General features: G+C 32.8%; 3 protein-coding genes and 1 pseudogene across 6 annotated transcripts in view; 1 reads left to right on the top strand and 3 right to left on the bottom strand.

Annotated features, from left to right (window-relative positions):
• The window catches only part of LOC124449606, an 85,025-nt gene that overhangs the window by 11,846 nt on the left and 53,738 nt on the right, over positions 1–19,441 (bottom strand). The gene's annotated exons all lie outside the window — the stretch shown is intronic.
• The window catches only part of LOC124447747, a 36,882-nt pseudogene that overhangs the window by 901 nt on the left and 16,540 nt on the right, over positions 1–19,441 (top strand).
• Positions 1–19,441, bottom strand: part of LOC124447738 (DNA repair protein RecN-like) — a 63,799-nt gene that overhangs the window by 34,098 nt on the left and 10,260 nt on the right. The window contains exons 1-5 of one of the 3 annotated variants that reach the window (XM_046998738.1): positions 14,591–14,733; positions 11,724–11,804; positions 11,338–11,433; positions 10,415–10,974; positions 9,699–10,242 (exon numbers count right to left, since the gene is read on the bottom strand). The exons of 1 other annotated variant lie outside the window; for it this stretch is intronic. In XM_046998738.1, coding sequence (XP_046854694.1) covers positions 9,737–10,242; positions 10,415–10,974; positions 11,338–11,339 — 1,068 coding nt within the window. In that variant the 5' untranslated portion in view covers positions 11,340–11,433; positions 11,724–11,804; positions 14,591–14,733 and the 3' untranslated portion in view covers positions 9,699–9,736. Of the gene's footprint in view, positions 1–9,698; positions 10,243–10,414; positions 10,975–11,337; positions 11,434–11,723; positions 11,805–14,590; positions 14,734–19,441 lie in introns of those variants that run through there. One more of the 3 variants, XM_046998737.1, reaches the window with a different exon arrangement.
• Positions 3,245–19,441, bottom strand: part of LOC124447733 — a 117,574-nt gene continuing 101,377 nt past the window's right edge. Inside the window, exons 6-7 of one of the 2 annotated variants that reach the window (XM_046998719.1) lie at positions 8,614–8,898; positions 3,245–6,417 (exon numbers count right to left, since the gene is read on the bottom strand). In XM_046998719.1, the coding sequence (XP_046854675.1) occupies positions 6,077–6,417; positions 8,614–8,898 (626 nt within the window). In that variant the 3' untranslated portion in view covers positions 3,245–6,076. Of the gene's footprint in view, positions 8,899–19,441 lie in introns of both variants that reach the window. The other variant, XM_046998718.1, reaches the window with a different exon arrangement.

The raw sequence follows: 19,441 nt of genomic DNA, 5'->3' as shown, positions 1-19,441 counted from the left end.
CCCTAGCAATGCAGTGTACAATACCTTCCATTAGCAAATTTAATAAATATTTCATTGTTAAATGTATTTTCTCTATTTGAATAGGAATATCCTGGTGCAAAAAGATCTCTGTTTTCAGAAGAGTTGGTGGTGTCATATCAAGGAATTACTACTGTTTATGAAGCATATGAGAAAGGAACTCAAATTTCTGGTTAATTAATTTTTGTGTTTATTTATTTTTGTAAGTTATTTGATGAAGTATTCATTTATTAATGCACTCTACAGGTGACCAGCCATATCTTGGTACGATAGTTAATGGGAAATATTCATGGTTAACACACAATCAGGTAGTTCTCATATTTACTACAAACTATATCTATAGTGCCTGAAGTCCTTATGAGTTATAGTTTTACCAAATTTTAGGTGCATCAAAAAGCACTTGCTCTAGGATCTGGGATAATGGAACTTGGCTACAAACCATCAACTGAAATGACATTTGGCATTTATGCTGTGAACAAATTGGAGGTTTCACACATTATGATTCTTGACTTAGATTGGTCATATTTTGATCTGTAATGTTTTATTTTATTTTCAGTGGATGTTAATGGACAGAGCCTGTGTTATGTTTTCCTTTGTATCTGTTCCACTGTATGAGAGTTTAGGTGTTGAAGCATGTATCTACATCATAAACCATGGTATGTTTACTAAGATGTTGGAGTTACAATGGTGATTAAGAAACATCTGTCGATGACATTTGATTTCAAATTATATTCAGCTGAGTTATCATTAGTTGTGTGTGATGAGATCAAGCTGCCAATATTATTGGAGTCAGTTCATCAATGTCCTAAACTCAAGCATATTATAAAAATTGGTGATGTGACAAAAGACGAGAGAGGAAACTTTAAAAAACTTGGAATAACTGTAAAGTCATTTGAAGATGTTATGGTAAGAATTCTTTGTTGGATTTGGTTAATTAAGTACAAGAATTTCTCATGCTTAATGATTTGTGTTCATTTCTTATTTTTTAGTTAATGGGACACTGGAATCCTTGGAAAATGTCTGTATGTTATCTTTTTCTAGGCGATTTTCTCTTCTTTGTTTTAAAATTTATGTATTTGTTCAAAATAATGGGATTTTGTGGTGATTTATTTCAGCCTGCTAAACCTGACGATGTTTACACAATTTGTTTCACAAGTGGTACCACGGGTAAGATTTATGTGTAGTTTTACCTTGGGGCGGATGAAAGTAGGGAGTAATTATTTCTGCCTGCTGTAATTAATATTAATTTTATTTCTCTAAGAAGGAAACGATAGGAAAAATATTTTGTCATCATGAACAATTTTTTTTTGTATTATCGTACTTTCATGCAAATACAGTGTACATTATCTTTTACTTAATGATTAAGTATGTGGTGAGGTGCTCATAATGTTTCTGTTTTTGTTTTATAGAATGGAACGCTTAAAATAATTGGTCGAAAAAAATGTATTTTCAAGTTGTCGCAGGTTTATACAACAAAAATGATACCAACCATTATATATTTTGTTGTTTTTTATTTATCTTATTTGTGATTGTGTCTTTTAGGGCGAATATATTTCTCCTGATAAAATTGAAAATGTTTACATCAAATGTCCTTTCGTCGCTCAAGCTTTTGTACACGGTTCTAGTCTTAAGGTACTGGGGCGAGTTATTCTGCATGGCTGTGAACTTTTGCTTGAAATTTTGATTTGATTCTTAATTTTTGAGATTTGGATTTGCTATAAAAAATTACAATATCTTTTACTTACTGCTGAGATCAAAATTCGTCTCAATTCACTAACTTTCTTATGGGTTGAGATTTGAAATAAAAAATTGCTCTTGATTTGCCAGTCAGGAAACGTGTTTGTTCAGTAAAAATTGATGAAAATGTACTCGCATTTGTTTGGAATATTTATTCCCTTAAAATGTTTGGCTTTGTTTTTTTTGATAAAAATAAGAATGAATTCATGATTTCTCGTTTGCAATCTAGCATAATGAAATCTTTCCGATATTTAGTCATTTCTTGTTGGAATCATTGTTCCTGATGAAGAAATTCTTACAAAATCGGCCAAAGACAATAACATAAACAAACGTTTTGAGGAATTATGTCAGGATACGGTACTACATTAACATAGAAATTCTACATGTTTTTCATTGCATTCAAACGCTTGTACTTTCTATTACTTCAAACTTCAGGCCGTCAATGACATGATTCTTTTTGACATCATCTCCAGAGGAAAGGAAGCAAAGTTGACGTCGTTTGAACAGGTTTTTACTCGATAATTTTCTTCTGTAGTTTTATTTCACCTCATCTTATTTCTGTCATTATTTCAGGTCAAAGGAATTCATCTTCATTCGCAATTATTCACTCCAGATAATGGATTACTAACTCCAACCCTTAAGTCCAAACGATTTACGTTAGCGAAAAGATTTAATGATGAAATTGATCGTTTGTATGAAAAATTGGAGAAGATTCCAGCTAAGCCGAAACTTTAAGGCTCGTGGCTGTTTTAGCTCGTTTATAGTTTAGTTTGATCGCTTAATTCTTCAGGGTAAAAATACATTGAAGACAAGGGTTTAAAAACTTGTTGCTCTTAAAATAGAATTTTAACGTCAAATTATATAAAATACAAATAATATAACGAATAAAGAGCGACTGGGGAGCATATTCTTTAATGGAGGTGCTATGGTTATTGACCACTGAATCCTGGAAAGTTTGTTGCTAGTAGGGGATTTGGCTACAAAATTCAAAATGGAAGCAAAATTGTTTGGGGGGGATATAACTGCACAGTCCCCCTCGGTCCCTGATAAATGCATACTAATACTTTGGAAGCATGAAACTTGGTTTAGGAAAGATTAAATTGATTAAGACCTAGACCGTGTCGCATCGAGGGTAGTTCAAAATAAATGATAGAAGCTTATTTTTAATTCAAAAGACTTTTTAACAACATTAAAAGTTTATAAAGAATATTTAAGACTGAAATAATCCCAATAGGATTCGCTCCAGAGTATTTTAAAATGAAAATAGATTGTAATGTATCCTGACCATCCATAGATCCGCCACTGGACCTAAATATTGTCGAACTAAAAATGTACGATGACTTGCAATATTATTCATGTTATGCACTTTAAGTAGCAATTTTTACTACTAAAGCAATTTGTAGGAACATTGCAAATCATGAGGTGCTTATGTTGAAAATATATTTATTTGATAAATACAAAATAAAAAAACAACATTATTTCCAGTAGATTTGAGGTTGATATTTTATTTAATATCCTTCTCAATCCACTAAATAAATTGTCTACAAAATGCTAAAAGATTATTACATGGCTAAACACTTGTTCTTATAAAAAGTTCCAGTCATTTAGCTGAACTTTATGCAAACTTCATAAAAAATAATGTAATTTATGACCAGTTAATGTTTGGATTACTTTTACTTACAACAACATTTTTTATCTTAACTGACATCTACAATTTCTAAATTAAGGTCTGTTTATTAATGGAGAGACGAAACCTGAGGCTTGTTTAAACGAAACGTTTTATTTATTTTTGTGGGGGTAGGGTAGCAACATTTGATAATTTTCTGTTTAAAGACAAGTCTGTGATGTCATATCAGCTTTTCATATTTTTTTGTCGGAAATGAAGAATGATTTACGTGTCGAAAAACATTTCGTCTTTGGTAGGATCCCTACTGTTGTTTGGTAAGTGACAAAGACTTGTCAAGTCCTGTCTCACCTTTCATATAAACATGGTTCTTATAGTATTGTTTATTTATACTACAAATATCTAGAATTATATCGACAAGTAAATAATTAGATTTATAGCAATGTTCACTAATTAATTTGATGTTGAAGATTGTCGTTAAGATGACTTTTTTCAATACGACGGGTGGGTTAAGTCGTAGTGGGTGATATTTGATTTAAATAAGATTATTTTTTTCACTTAATGTCCACGGGTCTCAGAACGAAATGACTCATTAACATCAATAATTGTCTCAAAACGATTTTCTAAACATTGCTATAAATTGTTAAAAAGTGTAAAAAAGGTAGTTTTTTCATTATGTTTTTCTGAAATAGAGCCACAAATTTACATGTTTACACAACATATAACATTTCTATCTCTAAATTATTAACTTTCCCCAATCTCTAAGATCAAGAATTCTCAACTATTACACAACACAGCTGTGTTATCTTCACAAAAAGTTTGATTTTAAGATGACGTTCTTAAGCAAATGTTTTTTAAAGTTATTGAAAAAGGCAGAAAATTTAAGAAACTTGGGAACAGGGGCCGGTTGCACGAAGCCTTGATAGCGTTGTCCATTGGATAGCAATTTTTTTAACTCTTATAAAACGTTTTCAAAAAGCAATAATTATAAGATTCCTAATAAGCAATCACTGAAATAAAACATTGTTTTTAAGATTACGGAATTTCTTTGTCGTAAAAAAGTATAAACACCTTTTTTACAAGTTTGAAAATTTTTTCTATCCAATGGATAACGCTATCCAAGGTTCCTGCAACCGGCCTTAGATGATCAAGTTATCAACAACTTTGCATGTTTCAGGTTGATGATTTAGGCGCGGAGTATGGAGGGGGGCATATTTTCACAATACAATATACTGCAAACATTTGCGGACTTAACCAGCAGAAAAATCTTAATTCTAAAATATACGTTCATAAAAATGTGAAGGTATGTTTTGAAATTTGAATATGTCAGCAAATAAGTTGATATAATTTATCTACATTTTCTTCTGACCGCAAAATATTAATTTCGTTTGTATGACTGTGCCACCCCCCGGTAAAGAAGCTGGCTTTCTCAATAACCCTCATTTATAGTGGTTGGTAAATATACGATTATGAAAATTCGTTTAGCAAATTTTTCCTTTTCTATTTTGTTTAGAAAAAATTCGATGCTTTGATGGAGGCGTAGATTATAGTCATTATACATAAAAAATAAATGAAATGAGTTTTTATGACAAAAGTTTTCATTTCTTGTAACATCTCAACGATGCAGCCCTGGACCTTCAAAATAATTTCAGTTGACATTTCACACTGTCGGTGGTACTGTCGACTTCATTATCACTATTAGTGAAATTAACAAAACACATAAGTTATAAGCTACATTGTTAAACCATTTCATCGTCACTTTCACTACTTTCACATTGCGAAGATTCACTATAATCGCCATAATCGTCATCATCACTTTCATTACTTTCAAATTGCCAAAATTCACTATCAATGCAATAATCGTCATCATCACTGTTTGTAAAAGGTGCGAAGTCGCTCACATACAAATTATAAGGTAGATTGTAATCCTTGCCTGACCAATCCTTTAAACCGTCAATAACGAGAAAATTGATTTTACCATTTGGTTGAATACAAGTTATTTCGCAATCAGTAAGTTTAAAAATTTTAACTGAAGCTTCAGCTTTAAAGTGTGTTACAAGTTTCCATTGAATCAGATCAAACATGAACATGTAACCTACAATATCTTGAAACAAAACATATTTGTTTCTTCCCATAAAATAGCAACACTTAACCATGCATGAATGCTCAAATTGAGATGCTTTTTCAGGAGCACTTAGCAACTCATAAAAAATTATTCTATTTTCTACACAGCAAGCTAACATTTTGTCGTCAGACGATAGAATACAATGGTTACACTTCTCCTGTTTATTACCTAATTGAAATGAACGCGTGGTTGGTTCAGTGGCTATATTTCCATCACAGTCGTATATCCAAATTGATGTTCCTTTACACAAGATGATTTTGCGGTTATTCATCGAAGAACAACAAGTGTCTACTTCTATCCAATTATTTTTAGGAAGGAAAAGCTTTAAAACTTTGTCTTTCACAAACCAGACGTAAATGGTTTGACGACGAGAATCCTTGTTATTGGTGCAAAATAGAATCAAGGACGAGTCTGGAGAAAACAACACAAAATGGAAATCTGATTCACCATTCTTCAGTTTATGAACTATTTCAGAAGTGGAGAAAAAGGAATCGGCGGAAAAAATTTTAAGTTCAGAATTAGAACATTTTACAAAATACCGTCTATCATAAGAGAATGTGAATTTATTTGCATCAAATGTGTCTAACTTGGAAGGCTACGTTGTCTTTATGAAAGTTTGAGTTTAAAAAATCTGCAGGAAGGTCTCGTAAAGAAATCGTTTTTTCTTCGCCATTCGATCGAAATACAAACTTCTCATCCATACAAAGCAAAGGGAAAAATCTGGAAACACTTTCAAAATGCTTGTTGCTATCCAAAAACCAAGCAAAAAGATTTTTTCTATTTTTGTAAATGATAGCGTTGTTATTATGCGTGAAACCAAATATATCTGAGTTTCCTTCCATAACACCATGGAACTTGACGCTATCATGGCTAGTCTCAACAGTATCGTCCTTAAAGTGAACCTCGTCATGATCTAGAAAATGATCAAATTTGTACAAATGAAATTGATATTTATGTTTAAGAAGCAACCAATTTTTGTCACTAGACAAACAAACTACATCGCCCCAAATCAGATTATGTAAAGATATTGGCATGTTGTGAATGAAAACGGAGTCTTCCTTGACAATCGATACTCTATCTTCGAGAAGCCCAAAACGATGATTCAAATTAGATGGCAAAACCATATTTCCCTTGATGAGCCGTTTTTTCTGATAATCATTCATAAAGTAAATCCCATGGTCGCAGATTTTTACATTAGATTTATCAAATGTAAATTGATTTACCAAGAAATATTGGAGAAATTCGTTTGGAGATAATTCATGTATGAAGACTTCATGGAAGATTGTTTCATAAAGAGTATATGGAAAAAAATGCCATATGTAGAAAAAAGAATTCAGTTTCCATTGATTATTAAGATCACTTTCACACATGAGCTTGAACACATGATCCCCTGTTTTGACATTCCAGATTTGGTGTTTGGAAGAAGTGGGATATTTCTCAGGAGTGACGGAAAATATACATTCATCATCACGTCGACATTCAACATTTTCCGCTCTTACCGCTATGTAATTTACATGTTCATGTTCAACAAAAGAAGCCCAGTTATAAAATGTATCAGTTTGTGGAAATTGAGTTTTCTCAACTGTCATTCTCTCGTCTACGGAAAACCAGAATCTTAATGTCCCAAAAAATATCCATTTGTCGTCAGGAGAGAATGCTAAGCAATGAATCTTGTCCACGTTTAACTGAAAGGGATCAAATTTTTGTTGAAAAAAAGATGTTTCAAACAGATAAAGAACGTTTCCTTTTCCTCCTGCCAACAAAGTTCTGTCTGTTGAATAAGCATAGACGTCACACTTAATTTTTAAACTATTAATGTCGTCATTTAAAATAATATTCGGCAATCTACATTGGTTTGAATGCTTTGATATAAATGCTTCTCTGACCTTCGAGGATAACCTTGAAAGACAGGAGTCCAAAAGATCAGGGTTATCTACCAAATAAAAACTGTCATTTTCAAGAATAGACAGTAGTTCCTTAACAGTTTGTTTTTCATCTTCTTTTAACTCAATATTTCCAATTGCAAAGTGAATGTCATTTAAAATGGAAAAAATACCTGATGTACTGCTTTGTATTCGTTGTTTGAGAAACTCACAGTTAGTAAAACACTGAAAAAATATTCTCGACAATTCAGAGTTTTTAGTTGAAAGATCAAATAGATAACGAAACTCAATTGTGAGGATGTAACAGACAACGGAATTTTCATCTGAGTCATTGAATGGTAGTCCATTCTCCAGGAATGATGTCAAAAGTTCGATGACAATTTCCTTAAAGAAAATTTGTGCTTCTGTTTTATCTATTACGAACTTTCGCGAAGCGCGCTTTTTATCAGAGAGCCAGTCAGGTATAAGATTGTGAAGAAACGTGAATTTTTCTTCATCACAAGAAAAAAACAGTGAAATAGCATCAATTACTTCTTGTTCGTCAAGATTTAAATTTCTTTTCTTTAAAAGAAAAGGAATAAACGAACTAGGAAGAGGTGAAGGAGCAACCACTGCACAACCTAACAATTTTTTATAGAAATCTTCTCCAACTTTCTCATAAATACGTTTAAAATTTTTAAGAAAGTAATCATCAATATCTTTTGGGCATTTTTCAAGATCCGTTTCAGATGAATCTTTGAGAGTTTTGACAAGATAATGTGCAAACAAAAACATTCCTTTACATTTTTTTGTAATTTCTTTTGCAGAAAATGATTTACCAGTGAAGTCGACTTGATTTTCAAAAAAAGTTTGAATATCTTGTTCATGTTTTTCATAAGCCTTAGCATTATTCGCAATTCCTGAACAAATCTTTACACATGGATTGTAATTTTTCAAAGTAAATTGCGTGTAATTTTCTGGACGTGTTGTTATAAAGAAAAGTAGCCATTGTGGAAGTTGGGGAAAACGAGAAGTTACCACATCAAAAAATTCATTTTTCGAATCATAATCTGCCTCATCTAAAGCATCGATCACAATGAGAGTTTTTGAAAAAGTCTTAAGATTACTTAGTGGTTCTTCGAAAAACTTAGTAAAAATTTCTTGAACGCCTAGTGTTGTATCGTTTAGTCGTTTTTGTATTCCAGACACCCCTCCCAATAATTTTAAATAATCAGGAAAATGTTTACCTAACTGATAAGCAACACTGGCCAGGAGAGATTTTGGATCACGACGTGTACCATCATAATGTCTACAAAAGAATGCTGCTCCTAACTTCCCATCATCCTTAGCGCGTTGAGCGATAGCAGCTGACATAACTGTTTTACCAATTCCAGCATCTCCCATAAATACAAAAGCTCTTGATTCTCCAGGTTCATCGAACCAAGCAGAGAAATCGTTGATCAACCATTTTCTTGTTTTTTGATTGAATTTTCGGTAGTGTAATTTGATATCGCGGTCACAAATGGCGAAATCTATGAAAATACAATGTTAAGGTAAGTTTTGTTTGAAAGACATCCCGTCTTTATTCTTTAATGCATTTCTATATATAGCACTAATGGTTTATTGTTAACATTTTGCAAATTGTTCACACTATTTCAATAGCTTAGTTTGTTTAAAATTTTCATTAGTGTGTTTTGTGTTGTTTAATTTATAAATCTGCACTTGAAATTTTGTTGTTTTAAAATTATACCATTAATAACGCTTTGATGAAGTTGCTCAAATGTGTCTTTAACTTTGTAAACTTTGTCTTCAACTTTCTCAACTTTGTGTTCAACTTTCTCAACTTTGTGTTCAACTTTGTAAACTTTGTCTTTAATTTTCTCAACTTTGTCTTCAACTTTATCAACTTTGTCTTCAACTTTCTCAACTTTGTCTTCAACTTTCTCAACTTTGTCTTCAACTTTCTCAACTTTGTCTTCAACTTTCTCAACTTTGTCTTCAACTTTCTCAACTTTGTCTTCAACTTTCTCAACTTTGTCTTCAACTTTCTCAACTTTGTGTTCAACTTTCTCAACTTTGTGTTCAACTTTCTCAACTTTGTGTTCAACTTTCTCAACTTTGTGTTCAACTTTGTAAACTTTGTCTTCAATTTTCTCAACTTTGTCTTCAACTTTCTCAACTTTGTCTTCAACTTTCTCAACTTTGTCTTCAACTTTCTCAACTTTGTCTTCAACTTTCTCAACTTTGTTCAACTTTCTCAACTTTGTGTTCAACTTTCTCAACTTTGTGTTCAACTTTGTAACTTTGTCTTCAATTTTCACTTTGTCTTCAACTTTCTCAACTTTGTCTTCAACTTTCTCAACTTTGTCTTCAACTTTCAACTTTGTCTTCAACTTTCTCAACTTTGTCTTCAACTTTTTCAACTTTGTCTTCAACTTTTTCAACTTTGTCTTTAACTTTCTCAACTTTGTCTTCAACTTTCTCAACTTTGTCTTCAACTTTCTCAACTTTGTGTTCAACTTTCTCAACTTTGTGTTCAACTTTCTCAACTTTGTGTTCAACTTTGTAAACTTTGTCTTCAATTTTCTCAACTTTGTCTTCAACTTTCTCAACTTTGTCTTCAACTTTCTCAACTTTGTCTTCAACTTTATCAACTTTGTCTTCAACTTTCTCAACTTTGCCTTCAACTTTCTCAACACGTCTTTCTAACTGATCCATTTTTTTAATGCAAGGTGAAAATTTGTCAAGCGTCTCTTGCACTAACTTTTTGTACTCTTCGTTTTCAAATTTCGTTTCTTCAACTTCCTTTAAAAGTCTGTTAATGTGATCTTTTAACTCTTCACATAAAGTACGATCGCTTGTCCGCAATGCCAAAGCTGTAAAATGTAATTAAAATGGTGTTGATAAAAGATATTAAATATACGATATAACGACACACCGATATTGCTGGGATGTTTTAGATGAAGATGTTATAACTAATTTTTTGTTTCATACGTTCTGCAAAACGTTAATAAAACCCACTCAATGATATAATAATGAAAAATATACCTTGATCTTTCCAATAATTGATAACATTCAAAACTTCATCTTTATTTGCTAAACACAATTCTTTCACAATTTTCTCCATATTTTCGCTTTTCGTTTGAAAATTTTCTTCGTTCCATTCCTTAAATATTGGGTGAGCCCAAGAATTTCTATTTTCTCTAACAATTTTTGCCGCATTCTGGATCGGGTTGGAAAAAATTGGGATCCTTTCTAGTAAATTAAGCACTACTGATGCGTCACAACTGTCGTAATTGTTAAACTTTGCCATGTGGTTTTGAAGGAACAGTTTTCCAAAGTCGACATGTGACTTAACTTCATAGTTAAATTTCTTCTTAACCTTGGTTTCATTATTGCTGATATTTTCATAATGTAGATCGTGGGAATATTTTGGTGAAGGAAAGTTGTGAATCTTTTGAACATGAATATTATGAGATTTCTTTAATCCATTATACTCATTTAAAATATTATTTTCCAGGTAAGGTCGAACAGCTGGGATCAAAACATTATTAAGTACGATTCCATAAATACACCATCGTTTTTCATCGTCATTTAAATCCATTGCCCTATAACGATCATCATTAATTATTGAGGGAAAATTGGAATAAGTGCACATAAATTGCCCTATAGTGATACATATGATTGAGAGACACTTAACTATAAAAGAGTATTAGCTAGCACGTGATAAGGACAATGTATTCGTGTACTTCATGCAGAAGCGTATTAAGAAAGGGTAAAACTCAGAAATGTATTGTTGGACAAGACCATTTAATTTGATCCAAGTTCATCATAATATAATATTATATAACCAAATGATGGTGCAAATGTGTTATTACAGTTGATTTTTATTAATTCACCCTTAGATAAAATGATAACTTATGAGAAATTCAAAAATTTGCGACGCATTAATTTGAATTAAGACAACTTACATTTTTTCATTTCATCAAACTTCATTAATGATTATTTGTCCATAAACATTAAGTGCCATAACGAATAACCATCTCCGTCGTGAAGTTTAAAGTTACCTGTGAATATTCAAGGAAGCCATTATATTAACAATATAGACTTAGACATTACAACAATATTTTAGTGTAGAAATACAACATGAAGTTAGCACAATTTACAACCATTGAGAGACAAAAAGAACTTTATTGTATTTGATGAACATAAGTCAAAGAGAATTTGTATTTTATATTACATCTTGGACATCACAGACGACAATTAACCGTTGTGTGATTATATTTGTTTTAAAGAGAGAGAAAAGAAACTAGAAATTTAAGAAATTCATCAAAATATATCTTAACTTGTAACGTACCTTTATTAAACTTTATATTTCACAGATCTCGCAAAAAAATCTTGTTAGTTAAAGGATTGCCCAATAATGAACAGTGTTTTCCTACGTGGCAGTATACATAAATTATTATGATAATGTCAAAAATCAGTGGGAGATAACTCAACAATACATTACTACGAAACAAACAAAATATTTTACATTCATGATCTTTCTGTGATAGAGGATAGAGACATTTTTGAATTATTATTGCATAATAATAAACTGTTGCAAAAAAAACTGATGTGCATCACGTCAATATCTGAGTGCGGGAATATCTCTAAATGAAAGATGATTCATGAACAGGGAAAGAAAGTTTTCCGAAAATTTAATTCACCGCAAAAGAACGAGTTTCAATAAGCTCATTTATTTACTGACAATTATTATCTCGTTAATACACTTCATAAACGAATATTAATCAAATTCCATTTAATTTACTGTATTATTTTGAAGGTTTTAATGGATCAGGGACAAGTTTAAAAGTTGATTTCAAGTTCAACCACAAATTGTTTGCTATTTTATGTTGTAAAGATATATTTGCGCGCTATCCTTCTAGTTTTTGCACGTTTTCTGACAGCATTGGAGTTTGGAAAAAGTTTTCAATTCCCTCTCGACTGCTAATTCTTATAACCATTTATTTTTTGTCTTACTTTTGATCTCGTATCTGCCTGTTTCAACCCTCTCATAATAATAGACGTGGTTACGTAAATTCTTCTCATTCTGGTGTTTCTCGCCTTAAATATTACAGACAAATATGCAAATCTGATGCAAGTGTCAGTATCCAGGATTTATCATTGGGTAAAATCATTGAGTAAAATATTGGACAGAAATTAAAGCAGACAATCGGAGGACATCATCTATGATAGCCATGTCATCATTCTCATGTAATCTTATTTTTCTAGTCATGTTAAAGCAATGAATTAAATGAGATATTCGAATAGACAATATTTTGTCGAGATTTTGATCTTATCCCGTTATCCGTGTTTAACCGAAGGAGAATGTTCTCTGTCTATTGTACAAAGTTTCTATTTTCCTAATGAACGGTTTGCTAATCATTGTTCATCATCCACAAAAATATTTGTCGATATCGATCCGATCCAGAATGCATCATTCACGAAGAAGAATTTTCAAGATGAAGCCATTGCAGACTTCGAAAGCCAAACAAAATATTGATTTATAAAACTGTTTTGTCTGAGTATACTGAAAATTACGGTGGCCCACAAGTGTCGCGGCAATAAACAAAACTCCACGGCAATAAACAAAACTCCACGGCAATAAACAAAACTCCACGGCAATAAACAAAACTCCACGGCAATAAACAAAACTCCACGGCAATAAGCAAAACTCCACGGCGGAAGGACAATGTACAATATGCCGCCAAAATATCAAATTCAAAATGGCGTCAAACGATTCGATTCTGGATTCAGAATTCTTTTATTTCATTTTTACCAATTTGTTATTGAGTTCACTGATTCAGACAAGTTGCAGGAAGAATTTTCCCTAGAAAGACTTATCTTTAATTTCTATAAAGGATTTAAGTATGAAGAAATTCGTATGTTTTTAAGAAAACTTCATGAAATACAGTATGTTAAGCATTTAGCATTGCTACAATTAAAAGGCTAATGGTCAGTTTTTAGCAAAAAACGCGAATTATTGACTACAACTATGATGACCTTGAGAGATAAATTAGGGAGTTCGTTGACGCACATGTTTGCTTAAAAGGATATAGTTCCGTTTGGCATAAACTTCAATTAAACACAAGTGTACCCATAAGTTCCTAAACATGCTGTGCAGTCAATTTTTCAAGAAATTGACTCAGAAGGAACCAAGAGGAAAAAGGGTCATTGACTTAAATAAATGAGCTTGCTATAATCCGTCCTAACTACAACGTGATAGATACCAGTTACGGATCTAGCGATGCATCTGGCACAGTACATAGAATTGTTCTCATGTAATCGCGTACAGTATTTTGATAGGATACTATAACGGGCCTGGGCTGAAACTTAGCCCCGGCTGAAATTGCTTCATGTAATCGGTCCTTTACTTAGCTAAAACTTTTGCCAGCCATTTTTATTGTTTGTTGTTACAATAACTTGAAGTGTTTAATTCGAAGATTTGTGCTAAGATTGATTAAATAATGTACAATACAGTAATAACTAGGGGAATTAAAGCACATATATCTGCGAATAAGGAACAAAGTAAAAGGTTAAAAACGAACCAAACAAGAAACTTCCTTTACGTCAAAACAAATGTGCTGCTTTACAGCTTCCCTTTTCTTTATTTGTTCGCATGTCTGCATTTTTCATTTAGTAACCGCCATGGCGAACAATTCAACCTGTTAGTGGCCATTGCTTGCGCGAGCAATAATTACGAAACGAAACTTAACTGAAAAAACATCTGGCCCCAAGAGTCACAACACGATGCTACACACATTATGTGTGTCCGCCTAAAAGTTGTCAATCTCGAGTTCTTTAACGCAGACCGCAAGGAGTAGTTATATTATGATGCATTTTACTACATATGGCCCTTAGAGTACAAATTTCGGTTAATAGAAAATATACAACACTAACAGGGACCTGTTATGACTCACATCAAAGCAGTTTTTCTCTAGAAATCCCATGTCTGAAAATAGTGACATTTAAAACGATATGAATCTTATTCCTTGAGAATAGACTAACTTAGTAGCTATCATAAGAGCAACAAGAATCACTTTGGCAATATTGCCAGTATATTTTTGAACGCTTGGTTAGTCATTTCATCATACATCAGAAACCAAACAATCAAAAAAATTTTTGTTCTTTGAACAAACGTGTCTACTTATATATGGCAAAATTCGTGTAAATCAGACGTACCTGTGTCGAGAGGAGTGAAGAACTTGTTCTAATCAGAAATTTTTCAATATACCGTAAAAAGTCTAGAGAAAAATGATGCTAGAATTTGTGAAGCTCCTTATCATAGCAGACGTAGAGTCGCAGTCAAACACTGCAGGTTGCTATCTAAGATAGAATAATGTTAATGAAATTGGACGAATCTTATTGGTTGGCAAATAATAAGTTATGCTACTAGCAACTGTAGCTACCAAGCAAGAAAAATTTTTAATTAAAAACAGTGGATTTCAGTAAATGGACAGCTGTTTTTACATTTGTAGTTCACTTATTTGATCTAAACTCTCCGAAATTATGTCCTCTCATTTGTATTTAGCATTTCCTTGACATAGCTAAATCTTATTAGCATATCGTATAAAACTTAAATAGTCTGCAAGTGAAGAATGTCAAGTCACGATAAAACTTTTACATACATAAACTATTCATAATGACAGGTGCACTACATGCGGTCGTTTCCACAAGAACTAGCCAATGCAAGCCTGTAAATTCAACTAGCAATCTTATGTTCTACAATAATAAATTACGTGAAATTGGTTTCCTTCTTAGTTTTCATTGTGTTCTCCTCGAAACACTCCTTCTTCATTTCACTTTAATATAATAGTGGAAGAAATAAATCAAGTTCGTATTCTTTTCTTCCCCGAATGACAACTGACAACTTTAATTTGCATTATATAAAATAAAAGCAGTAAAACGCCTGCGTTGATTAGTTGATAGCTGAGCCAATTAATTAAATGTGGAAACATTTGTTTCCTTCTTAGAAACGTACATCAATTTGAAACCTCCACAGCAGCAAACGTGACTGTGGCACTTTAATAAGTTGCCACAAAATGAAAATTTTGCTAATTGAATCGTGTTTTTATTGAATAGTGAACACGAAAGATCTGTCCATAAGCTAAGAGAGGACGAAAAAGTTAGTGTGGCTAAAACCTGGGCCTTTTTTATCGAATACAAACACTAAATATGTTGGTCGCAGCTGCTCCAACTCTTAAGACATAAATGACTTGAATATGGTGCCTAAGAGTTTGGACAAGTATATATATATGATAAAATGGTCGAAAGAGATATATAAAACTAATTGGAAATAAAAAGTTAAAAATAAGCATATTCCGTAAAAGGGCATCTTGTAACCTCAAATAGTGTAACCTTGTGTAACTCATAATGTAACCACAAAGTTATAAAACAAAACAATTACGCTGCAATATTTCTGTTTTATTTAAAAACCATCATCAGAAAGAATGACATATTTACAAGTTGCCAGTTAATTATACATATATATATAAATACAGATGTTCAGTTACAATACGAGAAAATTTAGGGGCTGTTTACATGATCCCGGGTAGCTGGGATTCATCCAACCGTTAAATGATTTTGGCAAATGGAAAAGATTCAATACTTATCATCAGATAAATGTTCTTTAGCATTTTCACATTATTCTGATTTAATAACTACACGCATAGCATTCAAAATCAAACAACAAATTTGGCCTTATTCGGGAATTACAACAGGCATAACTTGCGGCGAATAACAAACAGTTGTAATTTTTACGCTTGAAGTTTCGGCTCTTTTCAATGCGTCGAAATGATTTTACGCCTCACTGAACTCGGTTAGCCAAGATCATGTAAACAGCCCTTTATTGACTATATTTTACGATTGTTAATTATCGAAACCCACATGTTGTTCTAATTGTTGCTATAAGTTAAGAGAAACGTGTGAAATCTTTGCTAGTTTAATTCTAAACTTGATCCCAAATTCAGTAAGCAATAACTCTAAAATTTGAAATTCTTAAAAAATGTGTTTTGCGTAAATTTTCGTGTATGACAACATAAGTTTTCAATATTTCATGCTAGAGATTACAATAAGATCTTCTTCATCTTCAATGCCAGAACTGAAGCCTGAATTTTTAAATTTTGGGGGGATAGTTTTTAAAATTTTGTTCCCCCTGACAATTGAAATGCCAAGACCCTTATATTAGAGACACTCAGTTAAACCCTGGTCCTTCAAACTCTAAGGGAAGGTTGTCTTAAAAACCACGAGGTTAATAAATGATAACTTAATCAGCTGAATTTATAGTTAATTTATTGATGCGAACTTATATTTTGTAGATTTTACCATTATGTACAGGGTGTTTCAAAAAATTCCAATTCAAATTTCAATAACACAGAATATATTTCAAAAAGTCGTTTGGTTTTTGCACTTATGTTAAGACTATTTATTTACTTTTCAAAAGACATGTTGTACGAATCTTTCAGTTGTGAAATGAAGGAGTATTTCTTTACAAATAAAGTTCATAAAAATCACAATTTTCCGCCAGTGGGAGTTCCATTTTTTTTTTCAAATTTACTCCCATAAGGCTTTTAAATGCTAATCATCACTGCAGACTTAATGCAAATTTAACTTCTTCTTGTATCGTATGCTTTACAAACGCAGTGGCTCCAATTAAGAATGGCAGAAGGCACATTTCTTGTGAAAACGTTTTTTGAAACCGGTAGCTTACAAAAAAACCCGCAATCAGTTCAAACAAAGATTTCCAGAACGACAAACTTTGGCCCTCAGTATCATCTGGTACACTGGTACAACGTGCGTAAATTTGAGCAGAGTGGAACAAGTCTTGAGGCTGCATTCCACTGTTGCGTTTTTTTTCGTGCGTACATCCATAGATAAAAACGCACGGGGATTTTTAATCTCCAGTGCTGCGTTTTGCGTTGTGCATAAATTTAATGCGTGCTGCAATTCAAAATGGCGTCGTAAGAGGAGCGAAAATTAGCAATTCTAGTTTTGCTTCGCCAAAGACGAAAACGAAGGAATAAATACAAAAAAAGGTTTTGGATTGAAGATATTTTAAAGCGGCGAAAAGAACTGGGGGAATACCATCGGCTCATTCAAGAAATGAGGTTAAATGATCCTGAATCATTTTATCAATACTTTCGGATGACCCCTTCGCGGTTTGATTTACTTCTTGGTTTGGTTGGGCCATACTTGAAAAAGAATTCTTTATACCGCGAGCCTTTGAATCCTGAAGAACGCCTCGCTGTTACTCTTCGTTTTTTAGCAACATGCGACTCTCAACAAAGCATAGCCTTCAGTTTTTGACCTGGCCATGCTACTATGACCAAAATGGTAGAGGAGTCCTCCGAAGCTTTGTGGTCTGCGTTGCAACCGTTTATCAAGCCTCCCTCCACAACAAGCAAATGGAAAAAAATCGCAACAGATTTTTGGCCGTTGTGAAACTTTTAATGTGTTGTGGAGCCATTGATGGCAAACATGTAGTCATGCAAGGTCCCCCTCTGGCAGTGGCAGGTTCGTCATTTTTTAACTATAAAGGTAAATAAGAGTTCTTAGATAACGATATACATTGTAAATTTGCTGCTTACATGTTGGAAAAGTCAAGTGAAACTGCATGTTTGTGAATATTGTGATTAAGACAGTATGATTTTTTAACAATTTTTTATTTCCATGTAGGAACACATAGCATTGTTCTGTTGGCAGTTTGTGATGCTAGGTATTTGTTTACTCTAGTGGAAATTGGCAGTTCAGGCAGAAATAGTGATGGAGGTGTTTTTGGTGAGTCTGAATTTGGAAGAGCCATTGAAGATGGCAGTTTAAAGTTACCATTTGAAGATCCCTTCCACATTAATGCATTCTCCTTAAACCATGGATGATGTTACGTCACCAGTGAGGGCCCGTTAAGTCACCGATGAGGCCCCGTTACGTCAACATTTTTATACTCATAAAACACTTCATTCGTTTCATTAAAAAAGCTTTTATCATGTTTCAAGGATATTGAGATCAGTGATTTTCCTCATATTTCCCGCTAATTGTTTTACTCTCACCTGGCCAATGAATTATAAATTACATTTCGCTGCACTGGGCACTCGCCGTCATTCTTTCGGGGGACTGGTATTGAAACTAACTGACAACTTTCTTCTTTACAGGCAATTTTAGGTGGAAATGTAAATGTCATTCTCACAGGTGCTGCTCCTATTGATGGTAAAGTTTTAGAGTTTTTAAGAGTCGTTCTTGGATGTTTGGTTCGTATTTATCTATGACATCACGTTTAACTGTGTTACCATGGTTACATCTTATTTCTCTTTGTATTAAGATTTTTGAAGGTTATGGTCAGACTGAGTCTACAGCACTTGTTTCTCTGACAAATAAACTTGATCTTTCACCAGGTACTACGTATTTCCGTATAAACACTTCTGCGGTACTTCATTTAAAATGTAATATTGTTAACGTTGAGAAAGTCAATATTAAGACATTAAGACCTAAGTAAAGTTGCGTGGGGCCTGGGTCTGAATAGTTGATTTGAAGTGTTTTGTCATCTTTTATTTATGTACAATGAACTATAATATCCTAGAAAATGAGCAAAAAAGGGAACACTTAATGTTCATCTCGTTTGTTAGATTGTCACAATTACCTATAAACCCCATTCATATTAGCGACGTAGGTACCAGGCCCTGCAGTTGATAGCGCTATTATTGTAGTCATGTCCAGGTTTTTGTGATCATTTCTAATTAATAATGGTACAATGTTTTCCTAAGTATTTTACGCAATATAGAGTAAATAACTCACTGGGAATTTTTCAACATATTTTATCCATCTGTATACTTATAAGTGACCCTATCTTATACATATCTATACCAACATGTGACTATATTTTATCCATGTATGTACCTATAGGTCACGTTGGATCACCTAGTGCCTGTAACTATGTGAAACTTGTTGATGTACCAGAAATGAATTATTTTACTTCAAACAATCAAGGCGAAGTAACGAATCTTGTTTTTTATTTTCTACTTTGCTAATGTTATGTTACGA

The sequence above is a fragment of the Xenia sp. Carnegie-2017 genome, unplaced genomic scaffold, assembly GCF_021976095.1.
Source record: "Xenia sp. Carnegie-2017 unplaced genomic scaffold, XeniaSp_v1 HiC_scaffold_23, whole genome shotgun sequence".
In the NCBI taxonomy this organism is placed as follows: domain Eukaryota; kingdom Metazoa; phylum Cnidaria; class Anthozoa; order Malacalcyonacea; family Xeniidae; genus Xenia; species Xenia sp. Carnegie-2017.
The sequence above is the reverse complement of the archived record's forward strand: the minus strand, read 5'-3'. Positions and strand labels throughout refer to the sequence as shown.